Here is a 16,605-nt window from a genome sequence, read left to right as displayed (position 1 = left end):
AATAAATGGCAACAACTTTTTTACCACTGGGTTGAGCTTTTTCTCGCTTTAGCGGGCATCGGCACAGTAGCTATGCACCACCGGTAGGGTTCATTCTGAGCTCATACAATCGTGTACCAGTCGACCAGTGACGATTAACTTCTGCGCCAGAAAGAAAAGGCAGGAAACAATTCTGCTAGCAGGTAAACAAAGTTTATTGACGTTGTTGTTAGTATAAATGTATGAAAGTTGGCTACATATGTTACACGCATTAGAAACACGTTACAATAATATGGCAGGGACAGCAAGATATTAAAAAAAGAGGGCAAAGTTGAAACACAACGATATCCAGCTATGCTAAAGCTGTGGTGGCTAACCAGTGACCCACCGCTCTAACGTGTCAGACAGTGTTGCCAGATTGGGGCCAATTTTCAGACCAATCTGGCAACCCTGGCTGCAGCGCGCTGTAGCAAGTGTTGCAAGATTGGGCACGAAATCTGGCAACAACGCTGGCAGGACTGACATGACACGCTGAGCCGTGTCCAGATAGCGCACAACTACGTCTTACAAATAGGTACTATTGAGACGATCCTGTTTATTATTTTAGTTTCACTTTAGATATTTGATTAGAAATGTTAAAAGTTACCTGAAAGAACTATTGCGTGCATTTAGCAAGTTGTTTGTACACTTTCAGGTCTCACGCTTTTTGCAGGTAATGGGGGATATGAAGACCCCCGATTTTGACGACCTGCTGGCAGCGTTTGACATTCCCGACGTTGATGCCAAGGAAGCCATTCAGTCGAGTCCAGAAGAGAGCGAGGAGCAGGAGGGGAACTCGGGGAAAAGCAGAACAGACGACGGTAGTCCGTCTAGCTTTCCGTGTTCGCCAGCTTCCCAAAGCAACCCCCCAGTAGTCAGTGTAATAGTGAAGAATAGAGTCAGGCCTGAATCCTCTGGAGAACTTGATAACACCTTCACAAACGATACCAAACCTTCGATTGATAGCACAGACAGTTTTTTTATTTGTGGATTAGACTCTAAACACGAGGGTGATACTCTTCCTGCTTCTCAGCTGAGCCAGAAAACACTCAGTGACCCTAGTAGTGGACCTCAGAAGTCCAATGGCTTTGAAGAATCAGGCATCAAGTCTAAGGAACAGGCTAACGGAGACCACTGGTCAAGTGATTCTGCATTGCCCTCTAGTGAAGAGAATAAGAGGGGACTAGCTCAAATAGAATCGCTTAGACATACAACCGACCTCATGAGCAAGCTGAACCCACTCTACCCGCAGTCGTCAATCATCTCTGATTGCTCTGCCGTCCAACCTCCAGCTTCATCAGCTTCCACACACTTTCTTCCTTCAAACCAAAACCCACCGCCTCTTTTCAAACACAAACTACAACAGAAGCCGGGCTATCATCACAGTACACAAGCCTCCGGTCCTACCCAGGCCGAGAGTACAGGAGACAGGTTAAGGCACATCATTCAGTCCGATGAAGAGGATTCAGAGCCTGATTTAGGAAGCCCACTAATGATTCATGAAAGCCCAGAGCTGCTGATTACCTCTCCTCCAAAATATCCCCGGCGATCCGTATCCATGAAGCAGCGTTGCTCTCCTGAAAAAGAGTCTGGTAAACATCCAGGTGCTCCTCGTCTCTCCTCTTTGTTGACGTCTTTAAATACTGAACTTCGTCCCAAGAAACTGCCGTCCACGTCTCCTACTCCGCCCTTAGTCTCCCAGCAACCACAAGCACACATCTCCACTAACCAGAAGGGCTCCACCTTACAAGAGGAGGAATACCCTGAGCATGTGATAGATGACAGAGACTCTCCCGAGAGCCCACCGCCCGATCAAACGGGCTATGTGATCCCCAAGAGCAGCCCAAGCCCAGTTCAACCTGCCGCCTTCAGCCAAGGGACCTGTCTGGACAAAGAGGAGCACATGGACAGTGATTTAAGTCAGGACAGCCGAACAGGAGGTGTCAATAAAGGTGATGTGGATAAAATGGAGGTTGAATATGAAGGGAAAATGGATAAGGAGAGTCTGACAGCAGACTCATCCACTGCAGCTCTTGTGTCGACCACTACTGCAGTCACAGGCAGAATGTCATCTCCTTCCCGCCCGCTTAAAGTCAAAATCAAGATGGTGAAAACACCTACGGGCGCCATCACGAGGACTGTGACCCGACCAGCGGGGAAAGGCAGAGCCTCTTCTAAGGCGGCAGCGGTCTCCACCCCACCACCACCGCCACTCCCACCACCGGCCCCTCTCACCAGCAAGCCCAAGACCGACGCATCCCAACAGTTTCTGAAAAAAACAGCAAAGGGTGGCGAACTCCCTGCCGCAGCGTCAGCGCTCCAGGACGCCAGTACGGCCATGTTGGTGGCCGCCAGCAAGGTGAAGAGCAGCAAAGGTTCTGCAGACACCAAAGCAAAGGTCTCCGCGGCGGCCGTCAGCATCACTAAGTCGGCAGCGCTGCCCACCATCTCCTCCTCCCCAAGGTTCAGGTCAGCGGGCGCCGACCTGCGCAGCCTCGGCCATAAGACGCTGACCAGTGGGCTGGCGGTGTCCTCGCCCGCCGCGCTCCAGCCCCCCCAGGGGAGCAGCAGGCCCGCCTCCATCGTGAACAACACGGGGGCCATCATCTCCAAGAGCCAGTCCAACCTGGTGGAGGCTTTCAACAAGATCCTCAACAGCAAGAACCTGCTGCCCAGCTACAAGCCAGACCTCAGCTCTCCCCCTCCCGCCGAGTGGGGCCTGCCCCTGCCTGCACAGGTAACAACACCCCCCACTTCCATGTCCTTCATGTGGATTAAAGACCATGCAAGTTAATTTGGAAGTCAGTCAAATTCTGATTATACACCAAGATCCTAGGGGTTACCTTCTTAAAGTTCAGTCACAAAATAAAGTATTATTAGACTGTTGATTTCTGATTGTTTGCATTACATTTTTTGTTGATTAATACTTAATTATTTATTTATATTTATTTATAAGACCAGATACAAATTTTTGACTTATTTGAACTGAAAAGTGATCGAAAATTAGACTGGTCCTACCAGACTCTCGTACTTCATTTAATTTGCACAGAGAGTCTCGCCACTCTCTATTGACAAACGTTAACTCACTTGAGGGCCGGTGTCTGTTGGAGTTTAAAACTATACGATCTGCCCGGTGCCACTCTGGATGTGCCATAACCAATCGCTAACGTTTGACTGCAACTGAAACTAGAGCACGACCTCAACGTCATTGTTCTCAGCCCCTCCCCCTGTTCGCTGATTGGACCGGCAAAATTTGGAGAAAGCCTCAAACCGCAAACCCAGACGTAGTAAGGGAATTGAAAATTGAGCGGAAGTACGTAGGCGGGCGGAGCCAGGCTAAGAGAAAATTGTGCTGGGATTGGGATTCGGTTTAATTTGTGTTTAGAACATGACTGAAAGTTATGAATATGAATCAAAGTGTGCCGCCGCCTATGTCACTGTATCCAACTTGGAGAGCTCTCCCCCTGCCACAGGGCTACCGCTGCCTGGAGTGTGGCGATGCCTTCGCCCTGGAGCGCAGCCTGGCCCGGCACTACGACCGCCGCTCGCTGCGTATCGAGGTGACCTGCAACCACTGCGCCAAGCGGCTGGCTTTCTTCAACAAGTGCAGCCTGCTGCTGCACGCCCGCGAGCACAAGGAGCGCGGGCTGGTCATGCAGTGCTCCCACCTGATCATGAAGCCCGTCACCGTGGAGCAGATGATCGGGCAGCAGGAGCCTGCAGCCGTTGGTCAGTGATACCCACCCCCTTGGATACTGGGATCATAGAGTAGTAGGAGTAGTAGGGGTGGGACGAAATATCGATACGGCGATATATCGTCGCCCTTCTTCGTGCGATGCGAGAATCGATACACTGGCGCAAAATATTGCGATAATATTATTTTCTTTTAAGAATTAATTTAGCATTTTTATGACGGGGTTAGACAGGAAATAAACAGCAACACGTTTGTTTGTCTAACGCTATATCAATTATTGCACAATCGCTGTATCGCCATATTATCTGTATCGCGAGCCATGTATCGCGTACAACATCGTATCGTGAGGTACCCTGTGATTCCCACCCCTACAGAGTAGGGCGAGATTTTATATGTGATATGGCCAATGTGAAATCGGGCTGCTTTGTTCTCCCCAACTCTTCCTCAGTGACTTCCTCCGCCGGACCATCGTCTTCCTCCACCCCCAGTGTGAGCACCTCGGCCCCCGCTGTACAGCCACAGCAGGCCCCCCCCGGCAGGAAGGTGGCGGCCGAAGTGGTGCAGTACAGCGGCAACAAGTGCCCCGAGTGTCTGCTTCAGTTCAGCAGCAAAGAAGAGGTGGCCGCTCACTTCCAGGAGCTCAACCCAGCGTACAGCAGCGTGAGTCCGCACTACTAACGCCGTACGGTCGGTATCCCACCTCGCGTGACCACGCCGCTAACCTGCCCTCTCCACACCCCTCCAGCCGTGCAAGGAGTGCTCTCCCCCCATCCTGCTCTCCAACGGCTGCAGCGCCAGCGCTCACCAGCGCATCCACAAGGCCCTCCCCCCCCACGTCTGCCCCGAGTGCGGCGGCACGGCGGCCAGCCAGGCGGCCTTCCAGACCCACCTGGAGGAGGCCTGCCTGCACTTCACCCGACGCATCGGATACCGGTGAGCGCCGCTGGTCCGCAGAGGACCCGGGTAAACGTAGACCTGGAGTGTTTCAGGGGAGCCGCTGATGTTCTCCCGTGTCCTTCACCTCCGCAGGTGTTCCAGCTGCCAGGTGGTGTTCGGAGGTCTGATCTCGGTCAAGTCTCACATCCAGATGGCTCACTGTGACATGTTCCATAAGTGCCCCAGCTGCCCGATGGCCTTCAAGTCTTCCCCCAGCATCCAGAACCACATCACGGCCCAGCACCCCACCCTCACCGGGGGCCAGCCCAAGTACCTACGCACGCACGCACGCACGCACGCACGCACGCACGCACGCACGCACACGCTTGGCTAGCCTTTGTGACCCCTGTCAACGGTGTTCTGAACTGGGAGATCTTCTTTTCTCTCCTCCGCAGGTTGATCTATAAATGTGTGATGTGTGACACAGTGTTTACCCAGAAGTCCCTGCTCTACGTGCACTTTGACACCCACCTGGCCAACCAGACGGTGCACGTTTTTAAGTGCCCCGAGTGCCCCAAGCTGTACTCCCAGAGGACCTCGCTGGTGGACCACATCGCGGTAACGTCCATCTTGGATAACGTTTTTATTCCTTTAGTATTGACAGAAATGATGTACAATTCCAATTTTATTCAAGGATGCTTTTTGAGTGGGTCCAAATCCATCCTCCAGGCTTCCCATAAGACGGTCCCAGCCAAGGCAGAGCCTCCCCCGGCCCTGGCCCCCGCCTCCCAGCCCCGAGCCTCTTTGAAGACGGAGAGCTCGGACGGGGAGGACTGGAGGGACGAGGAGGACGAGGATGAGGCTGGGAACGGCGAGCGGCCCCGGGGCCCCTCGGCGTGGAGCTGCCTGCCCTGCCAGACGCACTACGCAGACCGGGAGCTCTACCTCGCCCACATGGCCAAGCAGCACGGCAAGGTCAGCTCTCACCCTAAAGCCTCCCCACTAGATACTGTCTGACTTCTTTCTCAGATATACCGTCCCCAATGCTGGCGTTATTAGATTTCTGGTGATGTTTCCCCTGGTAAGGGCCCTGATAGGGCTGCTGGTCAGCTGGGGCTACTCCGGGACGGGGCCCCTTCGAGAGGGGTACCAAACCTGGTGGTATTTAATTGAGGACTACAAAGCTAACCAGATGTATTTGTGTGTTGTTGACACTGAAGAAGTTTCCCTGTACCAAGTGTGAGGGTACCTTCACCACCACCTCTAGCCTTCGGCGCCACATCAGGGTCAAGCACAAGGGCATGAACCGCGGCTTCCACTGCAAGTGAGTAGCCCACACACGCCGGGCCTTGTGGGTCGCTGCTCTCCAGGATCACAGAACAAACTGGAGGCTGGAGGACGGAGCCGTTTGTTCGGTGATCCTGGAGAGAGTCCCTCCCACTCCTTCCTAGAACTCTCAGTCCAGAACCAGACCATTGCTGTGTCTGAAATCGCGCACTTCTATACTTGCACTTACTTTTTTGAGTGGACTTTGCGCATAAATTGAGATTGGGCCAAAACGCAGTGCACTGGAAGTACCTCAGCGGCGCACTCAAAACGATCTAAAACTTGAGTGTGCACCGATGGACACTTTCCACCCTCAACGGCCGCCATCTTGTCTACGTAGCGGAGGGGGCGGGAATTTCAAATCTGAAAATGGAGGACATTGTAACAGTTGAAAAAAAAAAATCTAACCATACAGCGCTAAAATAAATACAGAAAAAAACGATATAAATTGATTGATGGTAATTGAAATTGGTAGCTATTAAAAGTCCATTATGGATGAAGCAGAAAAAAAATACCACAGAAGAAGAACCGTCAAACTGCAAACTCATTTACGGTAGGTGCGCAAAGGCTGTTTTGACAGTGCACTGCAGAAATGAGAGCACTGCGCCTTTAAGTAAGTGTGCTTTAGGGATAATGAAGTGCACTTAATGTAAGTGCACTTACGTAAGTGCGCAATTTCAGACACGGCACATGTTTATCTCTGTGTTGTACTCGAGCTGACACAGGGTCACTGTATGACAATTGGTCATTAAGTGGACATTTGTATACATTTGTATGTTTTGTTTTTGTTTTTGTAGATAAAGTCCTTACAGAACGAGGCTTTTGGTGACCATTGTGTGCAGTGATCTTGTGAGGTCCTTTGCGCTTGGAGCAAAGGGCACATGTTTTGCATTCTTCTTCTTATTTACATTAGTGGCATGCTTCTGAGATGTGTGCGTGTGTGTGTGTGTAGGCTCTGTACCAAAGGTCAGAAGACCTTCAACAGCAGGGTGATGCTGGAGAGACACATTCAGCTGAGACACGGCACCGCTGCAGTCAGCCAGGACTCCTCACTGGTACCACATCCTCTATCACTATCATGAGCTCCCTGAGGCTGTGCATAACGTGCCACTAATCCTCCTGTCCTGCGGCTAAAGGGAGCCAGCGGATTGGACGACAGCTCCTCGGAGCAGGACGGTGGCTCCGGGTGTGTCCCGGGCCGGAGGATCCCCCGGAGGGCCGAGCCAGAAGAGGCGTCTGCGGGCGGCACAAGCCCGGCCAAGAGGACCCGGCTCTCCGCGGCAGCCGCGCCCACCCCCCCCGCCCTCCCCGAGTCCGGCTTCCGCTGCGCCCCCTGCGGGTTCACCACGGAGGACCAGGGGGTCTTCCTAGAGCACATCCCCCAGCACCGCACCGAGGGGCCTGCCGGCGGGGGCCAGCAGTGCCTGCACTGCGGAGCCTGCTTCACGTCGGCGTCCTCCCTGTCGCGCCACCGCTTCATCACCCACAAGGTCCGGGACGCCCCGGCGGACCTCCACCAGGGGCCCGGGGACCGGCTGGCCCCGGCAGCCTCCCCCGGGCCCAGCGGGAGCCACGAGGACCTCATGCTGCCGCCGTCGCCCGCCTCCCAGGGGGCCGCGGCGCCGGGGAGGGACGGGGAGGGCAGGCTGCCCTGCAGGGTGTGTGGGAAGAGCTTCGACAGAGCAAGCGACCTGAACACGCACTTCAGAACGCACGGGATGGCCTTCATCAACGCCAAGAACGCCGCGGAGAAAAGTTAAACGGGCCATGGCAGAAGTGCAGGTTTAGAAGTGCGTTGGATGAAGCGAGGGAATGCAAAGTGCCTTTCATATGTCCTGGTCCTCGTGTCGGGGGTACGCCCTGTGTACTCTCTTAACCAACAATGCTACTGCGATTTTATTCAAGAAACAAAAGTGATCATGATTGTAATTTCCACTCAGGATCTCCCAGCGAGCCACTCTGAAGTTTGATGAATAGATTTTGTACTCCAGATTATTCTTTATTTCTGTCTTCACAGGCGACCACAATGTGATGACAGCAGTGTAATGTGACATCAATCTTAGTTTCTCTACTCATGAGGATTTTCTAAAAGTACTTTTTGTTCTTAATTTCCGGGTTGTACATTATAGGCAATTGCTACCAATTTATTTAAAGACAGTAAGTAAACAATATTTAACAGAATGATAGTTTCTTCGGCATGTAAGGAGATGGAGGTGTGTGTGTGTTTGTTTAATGTGTCTGTTTTAATCGTGTGAATGTCTGCTGTGCTTTTTAAGTGTAGTTTAGGGATTTGTATTGTCCTATGAGAAACTTTAAACAAACTCAATGTATATTTTGTGATTCTTTGTATTCCTCCAACATGCCTTAAACTAGATGACCATGCATAACCTTGTATTTAAGCAGATTTTCATAGATAAATCATTTGGATGTACAATACACACTGGGGAATGTACTTTATTATGTTATATAGACAGAATTTTCTCTCTGTCACTTCTATTTAACTGCCTTGACAAAAAATTTGATTAAATGTTTTATTTGAACATGACATGTAGGTTGTCTTCCTGTAATTGTGTACATCATCATGGTGCACTGCTGACATCTAATTTAATCATCTGTATCCCTATTATGACCATCTTTAACCTACAGTTTTCATTTTCCACATTTCAAAGCATTATACGTAGACCAATCAATATTACCTTCCATTCAGTTACAATTGAATCCTAAATATATATTCTATATGTTGACAAACTATTTGTAAATATAGAGTATAAAGATCTATGGTCCTCTTCACAGTAGCAAGTGCTTAATAGTGCTGCTCGTGAGTGAGAGCTGAGGTCTCCGGCTCTAAAGCAGCAGCAGTCCGAGGAAGAGGAAGAGGAAGGGCTTCATGAACGCTGCGATGCCCTCAATGGTCATGGACGGAGCACCTAGTAAGAGGTGCAATACAGTGGATTGAAAATAATATAAATTCAATTATTGTACAGCCGCTAGCGGATCAATGGCATTAATTTGGTATTGCTAACCTCAAAAACCACACTTGCTCCTTAGAACAGTATCATTTCATTGTTCATATTTGATACGTGACAAATAGACACCCAAACGGCCATTACGAAGTATAAATTACAATTGATGACCGCATTGCATTCTGGTCATTGTAGTCTTTGATAAACCACCATTACAGATTTGAGCTTATGCCATTAACTCGGAGGTCATTTGTATATGATCTCCCTACCTGATTGAGGGGGATCAGCGGCGAGAGGCTGAGGGGCTAACCCCTCCGCACGAGAGTCGGTCAGTGTCTCGTCCAGGGCAGCCCGTTGCTCTGTGGTCAGAGCTTCTCTCTGGGCGGGAGTCACCATGAGGAGGTTTTCTGCACCCAGGGACTTCAGCTGAGTTTGGGACAGGGCCTTTTGGAGGAGAGAGAGATTGGTCAATACGTCTGATTGACCTGAATCCAGCTCTTCAGTTTAGGACCAAGATGGAGCCACTATTTAATAAGGTCCATTGGGGAAACAATCAACAGGGCGAATGAGTACAATAATATAGAAATGAAAGAAAGCAGTTTGAAGCTGAGAAGTGACTCACAGAGAACACCTCTACAGGAATGCGATGAATGCTGTCTTTGGATAGGTAGGCAAAGACAGGGGCCTCCAGAGACCTCATCTCGTCTGCGTTCAGGCCCACTAGGAGACAAATAGGAACATATATTTAAAACGTTTCAACAACGATCTCTCACCCAGTATGCAAAAGTTGTGGTTAGGAGAAAAGGGGGGTTTAGGACACCCCTTGAAACTGAATGCAGAGCAGGTTTCAGATTGTAGATTTACTAAAATGGACTAAATGGAAAAACACACAACGAACACAGAGCTCGATTGCAGCCACTGAATTAGGACGCATCCAAAGGAAAAATACAAATTAACTTGTATCTCACCAACAATGTTGCCCACTGTGGAGACTTCTGCCTCAGTCCAATCTCTAGGCTCTCCAAGCAAAGTCACAGCCAGCTTCTTGAATTCCCTTATGACTGATAACGGACATTGCATGTCTCCCACTGAGGACACAGAGTCCCTTCATACCAGAACACACACACACACACACACACACACACACACACACACACACACACACACACACACACACACACACACACACACACACACACACACACACACACACACACACACACACACACACACACACACACACACACAGACACACACTTCATGTAAGGTCATATGAATGCAACGACCAAGATGGATCGACAGTGTTGGCTGTGCTGTGTTCATAGCCCAACCTAAAGGCAGCCGGTTGGATCTTTCCTATGTCTTCAGGGCTGAGGCCACAGATGAACTGGTTGAGCGTTACTATATCAGCAGCTCCCAGCGTATCCGCTCCTAGATTGCTTCTACTACTGAACCCCTTCCAGATAGCGACCCTCTGTGAGCAAAAACAGACATCATACTTAGTGTCAAACACACAATATAATTGTTCAATTGTGTTTGGCATACTCAAGACATACTAAACAGAGGTTCACTTTGAGGTATATATCCTAAATCCCACATGGAATAGGCTACATATGCTGTATATCCATGGCTTTATACCCATGGCTATATACCCTATATCCATGCTATATATCCATGGATATATACCCTTATCTATGGTATATGTCCATGGCTGTACACCCTATATCCATGGCTATATATCGATGGCTTTATACCCTATATCCACACTACATATCCATGGCTATATACCCTATATCCACGCTATATATCCATGGCTGTATACCCTATATACACACACTATATATGCATGTATATACCCTATATCCATACTATATATCCATGGCTGTATACCCTATATCCACACTATATATCCATGGATATATACACTATATCCATGCTATATATCCATGGCTATATACCCTATATCAACACTATATATCCATGGATTTGTACCCTATATCCACGCTATGTATCCATGATTATATACCCTAATCTATGGTATATATATCTCATTTTCTAGGTCTTCATCAACATCTTAGAGGGTATTTCTCATTGTTCATGTGATGCACCTGCGCTTGCAGCCAGCGGCAGTCCGAGAGTTCCTCCAGAGTCTCCAGGGCCAGAGGAAGGTCCTCCAGCTCTGCGCCGGAGAAGCCCTGGCTCACACACCCCAGTTGGATCAAAACACTCTCATTTAGACTGCGCACCGGGCCAAATGCCTGGAAGAAATGAAGCCATACGGTGAGTGAATTTGGGGATGCATAGTCTCATGGTTAAGGCGTTTGACTCGAGGATGTAGACTTTAAGCATTTTTGAGATGCCCTAACCCCTACCTGATCCTAAATGACACGTTGCTAAAATTCCCTGTAGGCTGCTGTATTATAGTATCTGCTAAATGACTAAAGTAATCCTCACCTCCACAGCTTTTCCTTTAAGTACAACCAGCTGATCTGAACAGTAATCAGTGATGGAGCGCAATATTTCTGTTGTTGCCATGAATGTCTCTGTTGACATGCCCTGCAGCTGTTGGGGGGTCCAGAGGTTATTGTCCTCTGCCAGCTCCTCAATCAGCTGCACAGTGGGTTCAGCCACGGGGGCGACGTCTGCAAACCATAACGACAGGGTGTAAAGATACATGCATCCAATGAAAGAGTGGCTGTTTGTTCTAAAAAACGTCTCATCATGACTTGGCTCTAATTGAATATCAATGATGGATACATGAAAACCAGACAACCAAATGATCAAGGTTAAGACTTATAATCATTTCAAGGGCCAGTGAACCCAAAATCATTGTTTTGGGTTCACGTTCATGTGGCGCATTCCATATACGACTCATGCACATTAAAACGCTCATACTTAACAATGGTACAAACAATGTTGGTGTGGGTCGTAACATGGGGATAACACACACCCCTCCTACCTAGGACTTTCAGCCCAAAACACATCTCATAGCATTTGAAAATCAGCTGAAACAGTGGCTTCACTGGGAAGACACTCTTTAAGGTTGTACTCCTTTCATCGTTGTCTTTAATAGGCCCCATTAGTGATCATAGTGATTGCACCAAAATCGCAGTGATCCATCAAACAGCTGATCAATGACAGCTTGCTGACCTGCTCCTCTCCTCCTGCGGGCCCCTCCAGGCCGGGTCTTGATAGAGAAGAGGAGCCTCCTCAGGGCTTTGAGGCCGGCGCTCAGGTCGCTAGAGATGTCATTCATCCTGCTGTCCTTCAGGTCAGATAGAACTCTCTCCTGCCATGGCTTGGGGGTAGATCAGGTGATGCTTATGAATGTTGAATATTTTTTGAATAGTAGTAGTAGTAGTTGTAGCAGTAGTAGTAGTAGTAGTAGTAGTTTGGAAACCCATTGACACTAGACAACTATTGAATAGGAAAGTTAAAAATGTTCTGCTGGTATAAGATATTAACAAGAGAGAGCAGATCACAGACTTGATGTTGACGCACACCTTGAAGACGGAACTCGAAAGATTTTTGATTTCTGACTCATCCAACAGGAGAAGAGGACCGAAGGACTCCATTGTCTCTTGGGACCAATCAGATACATTTCTGCAGAACATTAGAATAAAACACATCAGATTCAGTCTCTTCCCATGAAGTCTTTCAATGTTCTGTTATGCTGCATGAAACCTAAACCGGTCTTGATGAGAGTCACTCCTACCCATAAGTCTGCTTGAGCAGGCGGAGTAGGGCCATGTGGTGTCGGCGAGGGATGTGGGAGCAGGCAGCCATGGCCTGCAGGCTGGAGTTGAGGGCCTCTTGGCTGAAGAGCCGGAGCTGGGCTGGGGAGAGCTCGCACACCAGCTGTCCAAGATCCAGGATCTCTTCACTTGATACCTCAGCCATGCTGCGGCCCTGGATAAAACACAAGGTACACTCCACACATGCTCGACAGAAAAAAAAATGCATTGTGTTTCAGTACTACCATAGAGAAAGGATCAGTGTTTACATTGGCCAGGCAGAGAAGTGACCGGTTGGTGAGTGCCGGGCGAGACAGGGACCCGGGAGCCAGGGAGCTCAGGTTGGCGCTACTCATCTTGGTCAGGAAGGTGGCGCACACAGAGTCTGGAAGGCTCCGGATCTTCCTGGCTCTGTCAGATTGGAGCGAGTGTCAGTCAAGCCGTACAGGCGTGAGAGAGGCAGGGGAGGGAGGGAGAGAGAAATAGAGAGAGAGAGGGGGGAGAGAGAGAGAGAGAGAGAGAGAGAGAGAGAGAGAGAGAGAGAGAGAGAGAGAGAGAGAGAGAGAGAGAGAGAGAGAGAGAGAGAGAGAGTGTGAGAGAGAGAGAGAGAGAGAGAGAGAGAGAGAGGTGCACAGGAGACAGAAAGAGAGGTGAGGACGAGGGGTGGTGGCGCTGGTGTAAGGGAGGAGATGGGGGAGGGTGGCTAGGTTTGGATGGAGGGCAGTGGTTCAACCACCAGGACACACGTTGCTGTACAGTGTGAAACGGGTCAGGGCAGAAGAATGGGAGGGACTCACGCCAGGTGGATCAGCATTTGAGTAGGGATGACTTCCAGTTCTTGGTCTGTGACGTTCAGGAAATATCTGCGTCTCTCGCTCTCATATGCGGCAAATAATTTCCGGGCAGCACAGGTGACCTAAAATATTGAATAAATAAAAATAAAAATACTAAAATGTATCCAAACATGCCTGTGTGTGTGTGTGTGTGTGTGTGTGTGTGTGTGTGTGTGTGTGTGTGTGTGTGTGTGTGTGTGTGTGTGTGTGTGTGTGTGTGTGTGTGTGTGTGTGTGTGTGTGTGTGTGTGTGTGTAGACATGAGGATGTCTGTGTGTACCTGGTCTTTTGAGAGCAACTGTGGAGTCTCGGTTAAGGCGTCAACCATTTCTAAAGAGTCCTTCTCAGCAACTCTCTCCATCATCCTACAGGTCATGCCCAGAATGGCTTGCTGCAGTCGCCTATCTCAGCCAATCAGCAATCAAGCATGCAAAACAAACACACAGGGGTGGTAAAACAAATAGGGTTTTAAGACGATTACGCCAATGTCAAATTGCTCTTCTTCTCAATATATTTGAGCAATTTATTGCAGCAATCATGTTGTAGTCAATGTGTCTGACCTTATAACTTTGGGCTTGATGTTTTTCTTCATTAGCTTTTTGAGCAGGAATATAGCCTTAGAAGAAAGAAAAAAAAACATGAATTCAGCTCTCGGCACCATTTCATAAACCAGCAGGCTATTTAGGCTATTTTAGAGCTGTTTGCTCCACTCAAATACAAAGACCTTCTATGAACTCAAATGTTTCTTAAGAATAAAACATGCCCATCCACCAGTCAATCTAGCCAGGGAATTGTTCCAGAGCAGCGGGGTGGTACCTGAGCTCGGGTCCACTGCTTGCCCTCCACCTGGTCCAGAGAGGTGAGGTTGGCCCTCTTCAGGTCGTTCAGGGACAGGGTGGAGCGGAGGAGGGCTGGCAGCTTCATGATCAGCTCGGAGGCTTGCACGTTTTTGCGGAGCTATGGGAAAACATGGACGATTTGGACGGTGTGGACGGTTAGTATATTATATTTTTATTTGATATTATTCGCTCTCTTGTGTTTAATTGTGATTCATCTCGAAAAATCATCATCAAATAGTTGATCATGAGTGAGTCACAATTCAACAAACAGATGTATTATTAAATGAGTTCCATGCTTTACTAACCCCCTCCATCAGGGCCTCCTTCTGCCCCTTGGTCATCATCTGGGCGACGTCCTCCAGACTGCCGTTACCCAGCATCTCCTTGGCATTCATCTTCCTCAGGATCCTCAGTGGGACTCCTTTCACAGCGCCGCCCACTGACACCAGATCTTCAGCGCTCACATTCTGATACCGCACACCGGGAGGATCCATGAAAAAGCAGAAAGGAAACACGCAAACATGAAGAGACACCAAAAGACACGTGAGGAAGAGGATATGGGGAGGTTTGGTTGCCACAGACCCACTCACCTCCCCCTTCTTCAGCAGACTCTTGACCAGCGTCCGGGCCAGGCCCAACCTCATCTTCACTTTGCGGCCCACTCCTTTGAGGGTCATTTTGAGCTCCTCTGCGGTGTACGAGGAGAGCTGTTGGGCGGAGAGCTTGGACATACCGGAGCCCAGGATAAACAGCAGGTCTGGGAGGCTGGGGAGCTGCCCCGACGCCATCAGCTTCTTAACCAGTAGCTTCTTCAGCTAAAGGGAGGGAGGAAGAGGAATTAAACAGTGGGGAGACTTTATGTTGATAAAGACACAGTGCTGGGCGGAAGGACCTGAATAACAACAACCACCACCAAAACCACAACCACTGCTACAAGAACCAAACAAAGGATCAGGATAAGTGGGCGGTACCTTTTTGGCTCCAAAGTTGTCACACTCGTTGAGCTGTGCGAGGAGGCGGGACTTAAGGGTCATGTTCACTGGTGGGTCGTCCTTATAGTAACAGGCTAACATACCGAATCTGAAGGGGTCAAACCAATCAGCCATCAGTTTAGTTTGACATGGTAAAGACACAGGAAGAACGTTCTACTGGTTAAGGAATCAGGCGTTGAGGTGAAAATGCCAGTTCAGCCATTCTTTCAAATGGAGGCAGTACGTTTAGGCTATGCGGCTATGTTGCAAAAAAAGACAACAATTGAAACAATTCATCATAGTTATTGAGCTCTATTATCTGTTAGGTAACGTTTGCATTATGAATGTGATCCATATATATCTCCCCTCTGATCATTTGTATTCCCAGGAACAGAACAAATAGTGCAAGATAAAAGGTTTTCTTTTGAGACAATCAACCCAAACATAAATCAGTATCCAGCCCCATTGTCCGATCACCAGGGGGCTGTGGATCTTGAGAGTAGAGCAGGTCCCTGGCCAACGAATGCAAATACAGCTGCAGCCACCCTGTCTACGGGGCTTACTAGGTCACCCAGCCCTCTGAGTGGTGCTGCTGCTCTGCCCTCCCTCTCTGCTCCCTCCTTTCCCACCTTTATCTGTCTGGCAGCTACACAAACCACATGTATGGACACACACACAATGCTATTGCCATGCGTGATTAAACAACATTACGCCTAAAGCCTCATCTTCTCCTGTTGCACTACATGTGAGCAGAATGGCAATAATGGCTTAGAGAAAACATCAGTTGTCCATCCTTCATTCTGGTTTGAATGGTTTGGTTTGAATCCTGTTCGATGGGGTGGCCCTTACTATGGAATAAGGAATGATCGGCCGAGGGGAAATGAAGAGGAGATAATGTCCTCCAATACAAAGACGTTGAGTGCTGATCCAGTTCGGAACGTCTGCTCCTTAGCTCCCTGGGGCGAGGCTCCTGGCTTGTCATCTTATACGGACCTTTCCCCCAGTTAAATACATTTTACCCCCTGGGCCAGGTGAGATCTTTTATGACCCCCTGCTCCATTCCAGTTCAGCTCTGCGTGCTTGGGCCCTGTCTGTGGTATCGTGAGAGCGGAGTCCTGGCTCACTGGCTGATGAATCCAAACTCAGTGGCAGCTGTCTTGAGCACCCAGTAGTGCTGCCTCTTCAAACTCCTTTTTGTTTTTGCAGAAGGCCTAATATTAGAGTATACTGTTAAGCAGCCTTGAACAAATGCTAGTAATGTCCCTGCAGGAAAAGTTGCCACACTCCACCCTGCACCTCCATTACATAGAGACACAAATGACAAAGGATCTCCCTCTCCCCATTCAACTTCA

General features: G+C 49.1%; 2 protein-coding genes across 4 annotated transcripts in view; one reads left to right on the top strand and one right to left on the bottom strand.

Moving 5' to 3' along the window:
- Positions 1-92: 92 nt before the first annotated feature.
- Positions 93-8,969, top strand: znf687a (zinc finger protein 687a). 2 transcript variants are annotated; one of them, XM_056602047.1, is made up of 11 exons: positions 93-182; positions 674-2,755; positions 3,492-3,747; positions 4,161-4,372; positions 4,458-4,645; positions 4,742-4,918; positions 5,044-5,206; positions 5,318-5,563; positions 5,809-5,912; positions 6,867-6,969; positions 7,051-8,968. In XM_056602047.1, exons 2-11 carry the CDS (start codon positions 695-697, stop codon positions 7,672-7,674), a joined length of 4,134 nt encoding a protein of 1,377 aa, XP_056458022.1. In that variant the 5' UTR covers positions 93-182; positions 674-694; the 3' UTR covers positions 7,675-8,968. The 2 variants fall into 2 exon arrangements, with proteins under 2 accessions (XP_056458022.1, XP_056458023.1); XM_056602048.1 differs by lacking the exon at positions 93-182 and adding an exon at positions 193-553 and having other exon boundaries at positions 7,051-8,969.
- Positions 7,906-16,605, bottom strand: part of otoa (otoancorin) — a 15,083-nt gene continuing 6,383 nt past the window's right edge. For both annotated transcript variants that reach the window (XM_056602049.1, XM_056602050.1), the window contains exons 12-29: positions 15,254-15,362; positions 14,873-15,097; positions 14,588-14,749; positions 14,260-14,400; positions 14,004-14,059; positions 13,724-13,844; positions 13,409-13,527; positions 12,881-13,022; positions 12,593-12,786; positions 12,381-12,480; positions 12,028-12,175; positions 11,332-11,519; positions 10,986-11,135; positions 10,209-10,351; positions 9,846-9,982; positions 9,500-9,597; positions 9,147-9,321; positions 7,906-8,841 (exon numbers count right to left, since the gene is read on the bottom strand). In XM_056602049.1, the coding sequence (XP_056458024.1) occupies positions 8,759-8,841; positions 9,147-9,321; positions 9,500-9,597; positions 9,846-9,982; positions 10,209-10,351; positions 10,986-11,135; positions 11,332-11,519; positions 12,028-12,175; positions 12,381-12,480; positions 12,593-12,786; positions 12,881-13,022; positions 13,409-13,527; positions 13,724-13,844; positions 14,004-14,059; positions 14,260-14,400; positions 14,588-14,749; positions 14,873-15,097; positions 15,254-15,362 (2,491 nt within the window). In that variant the 3' untranslated portion in view covers positions 7,906-8,758. The remainder of the gene's footprint in view (positions 8,842-9,146; positions 9,322-9,499; positions 9,598-9,845; positions 9,983-10,208; positions 10,352-10,985; positions 11,136-11,331; positions 11,520-12,027; positions 12,176-12,380; positions 12,481-12,592; positions 12,787-12,880; positions 13,023-13,408; positions 13,528-13,723; positions 13,845-14,003; positions 14,060-14,259; positions 14,401-14,587; positions 14,750-14,872; positions 15,098-15,253; positions 15,363-16,605) is intronic.

Source organism: Gadus chalcogrammus, chromosome 11, assembly GCF_026213295.1.
Source record: "Gadus chalcogrammus isolate NIFS_2021 chromosome 11, NIFS_Gcha_1.0, whole genome shotgun sequence".
NCBI classification, from domain to species: domain Eukaryota; kingdom Metazoa; phylum Chordata; class Actinopteri; order Gadiformes; family Gadidae; genus Gadus; species Gadus chalcogrammus.
This window is presented reverse-complemented; position numbering and strand designations above follow the sequence as displayed.

What these genes read in the sequence shown, in the direction of transcription:
- znf687a (XM_056602048.1), top strand. Translation starts at nt 695, where the DNA reads ATGGGGGATATGAAGACCCCCGATTTTGACGACCTGCTGGCAGCGTTT. An exon ending in GCAGGAGCCTGCAGCCGTTG is followed by an intron (nt 3,748 to 4,160) that starts GTCAGTGATACC and finishes ACTCTTCCTCAG; the next exon opens with TGACTTCCTCCGCCGGACCA. An exon ending in AACCGCGGCTTCCACTGCAA is followed by an intron (nt 5,913 to 6,866) that starts GTGAGTAGCCCA and finishes GTGTGTGTGTAG; the next exon opens with GCTCTGTACCAAAGGTCAGA.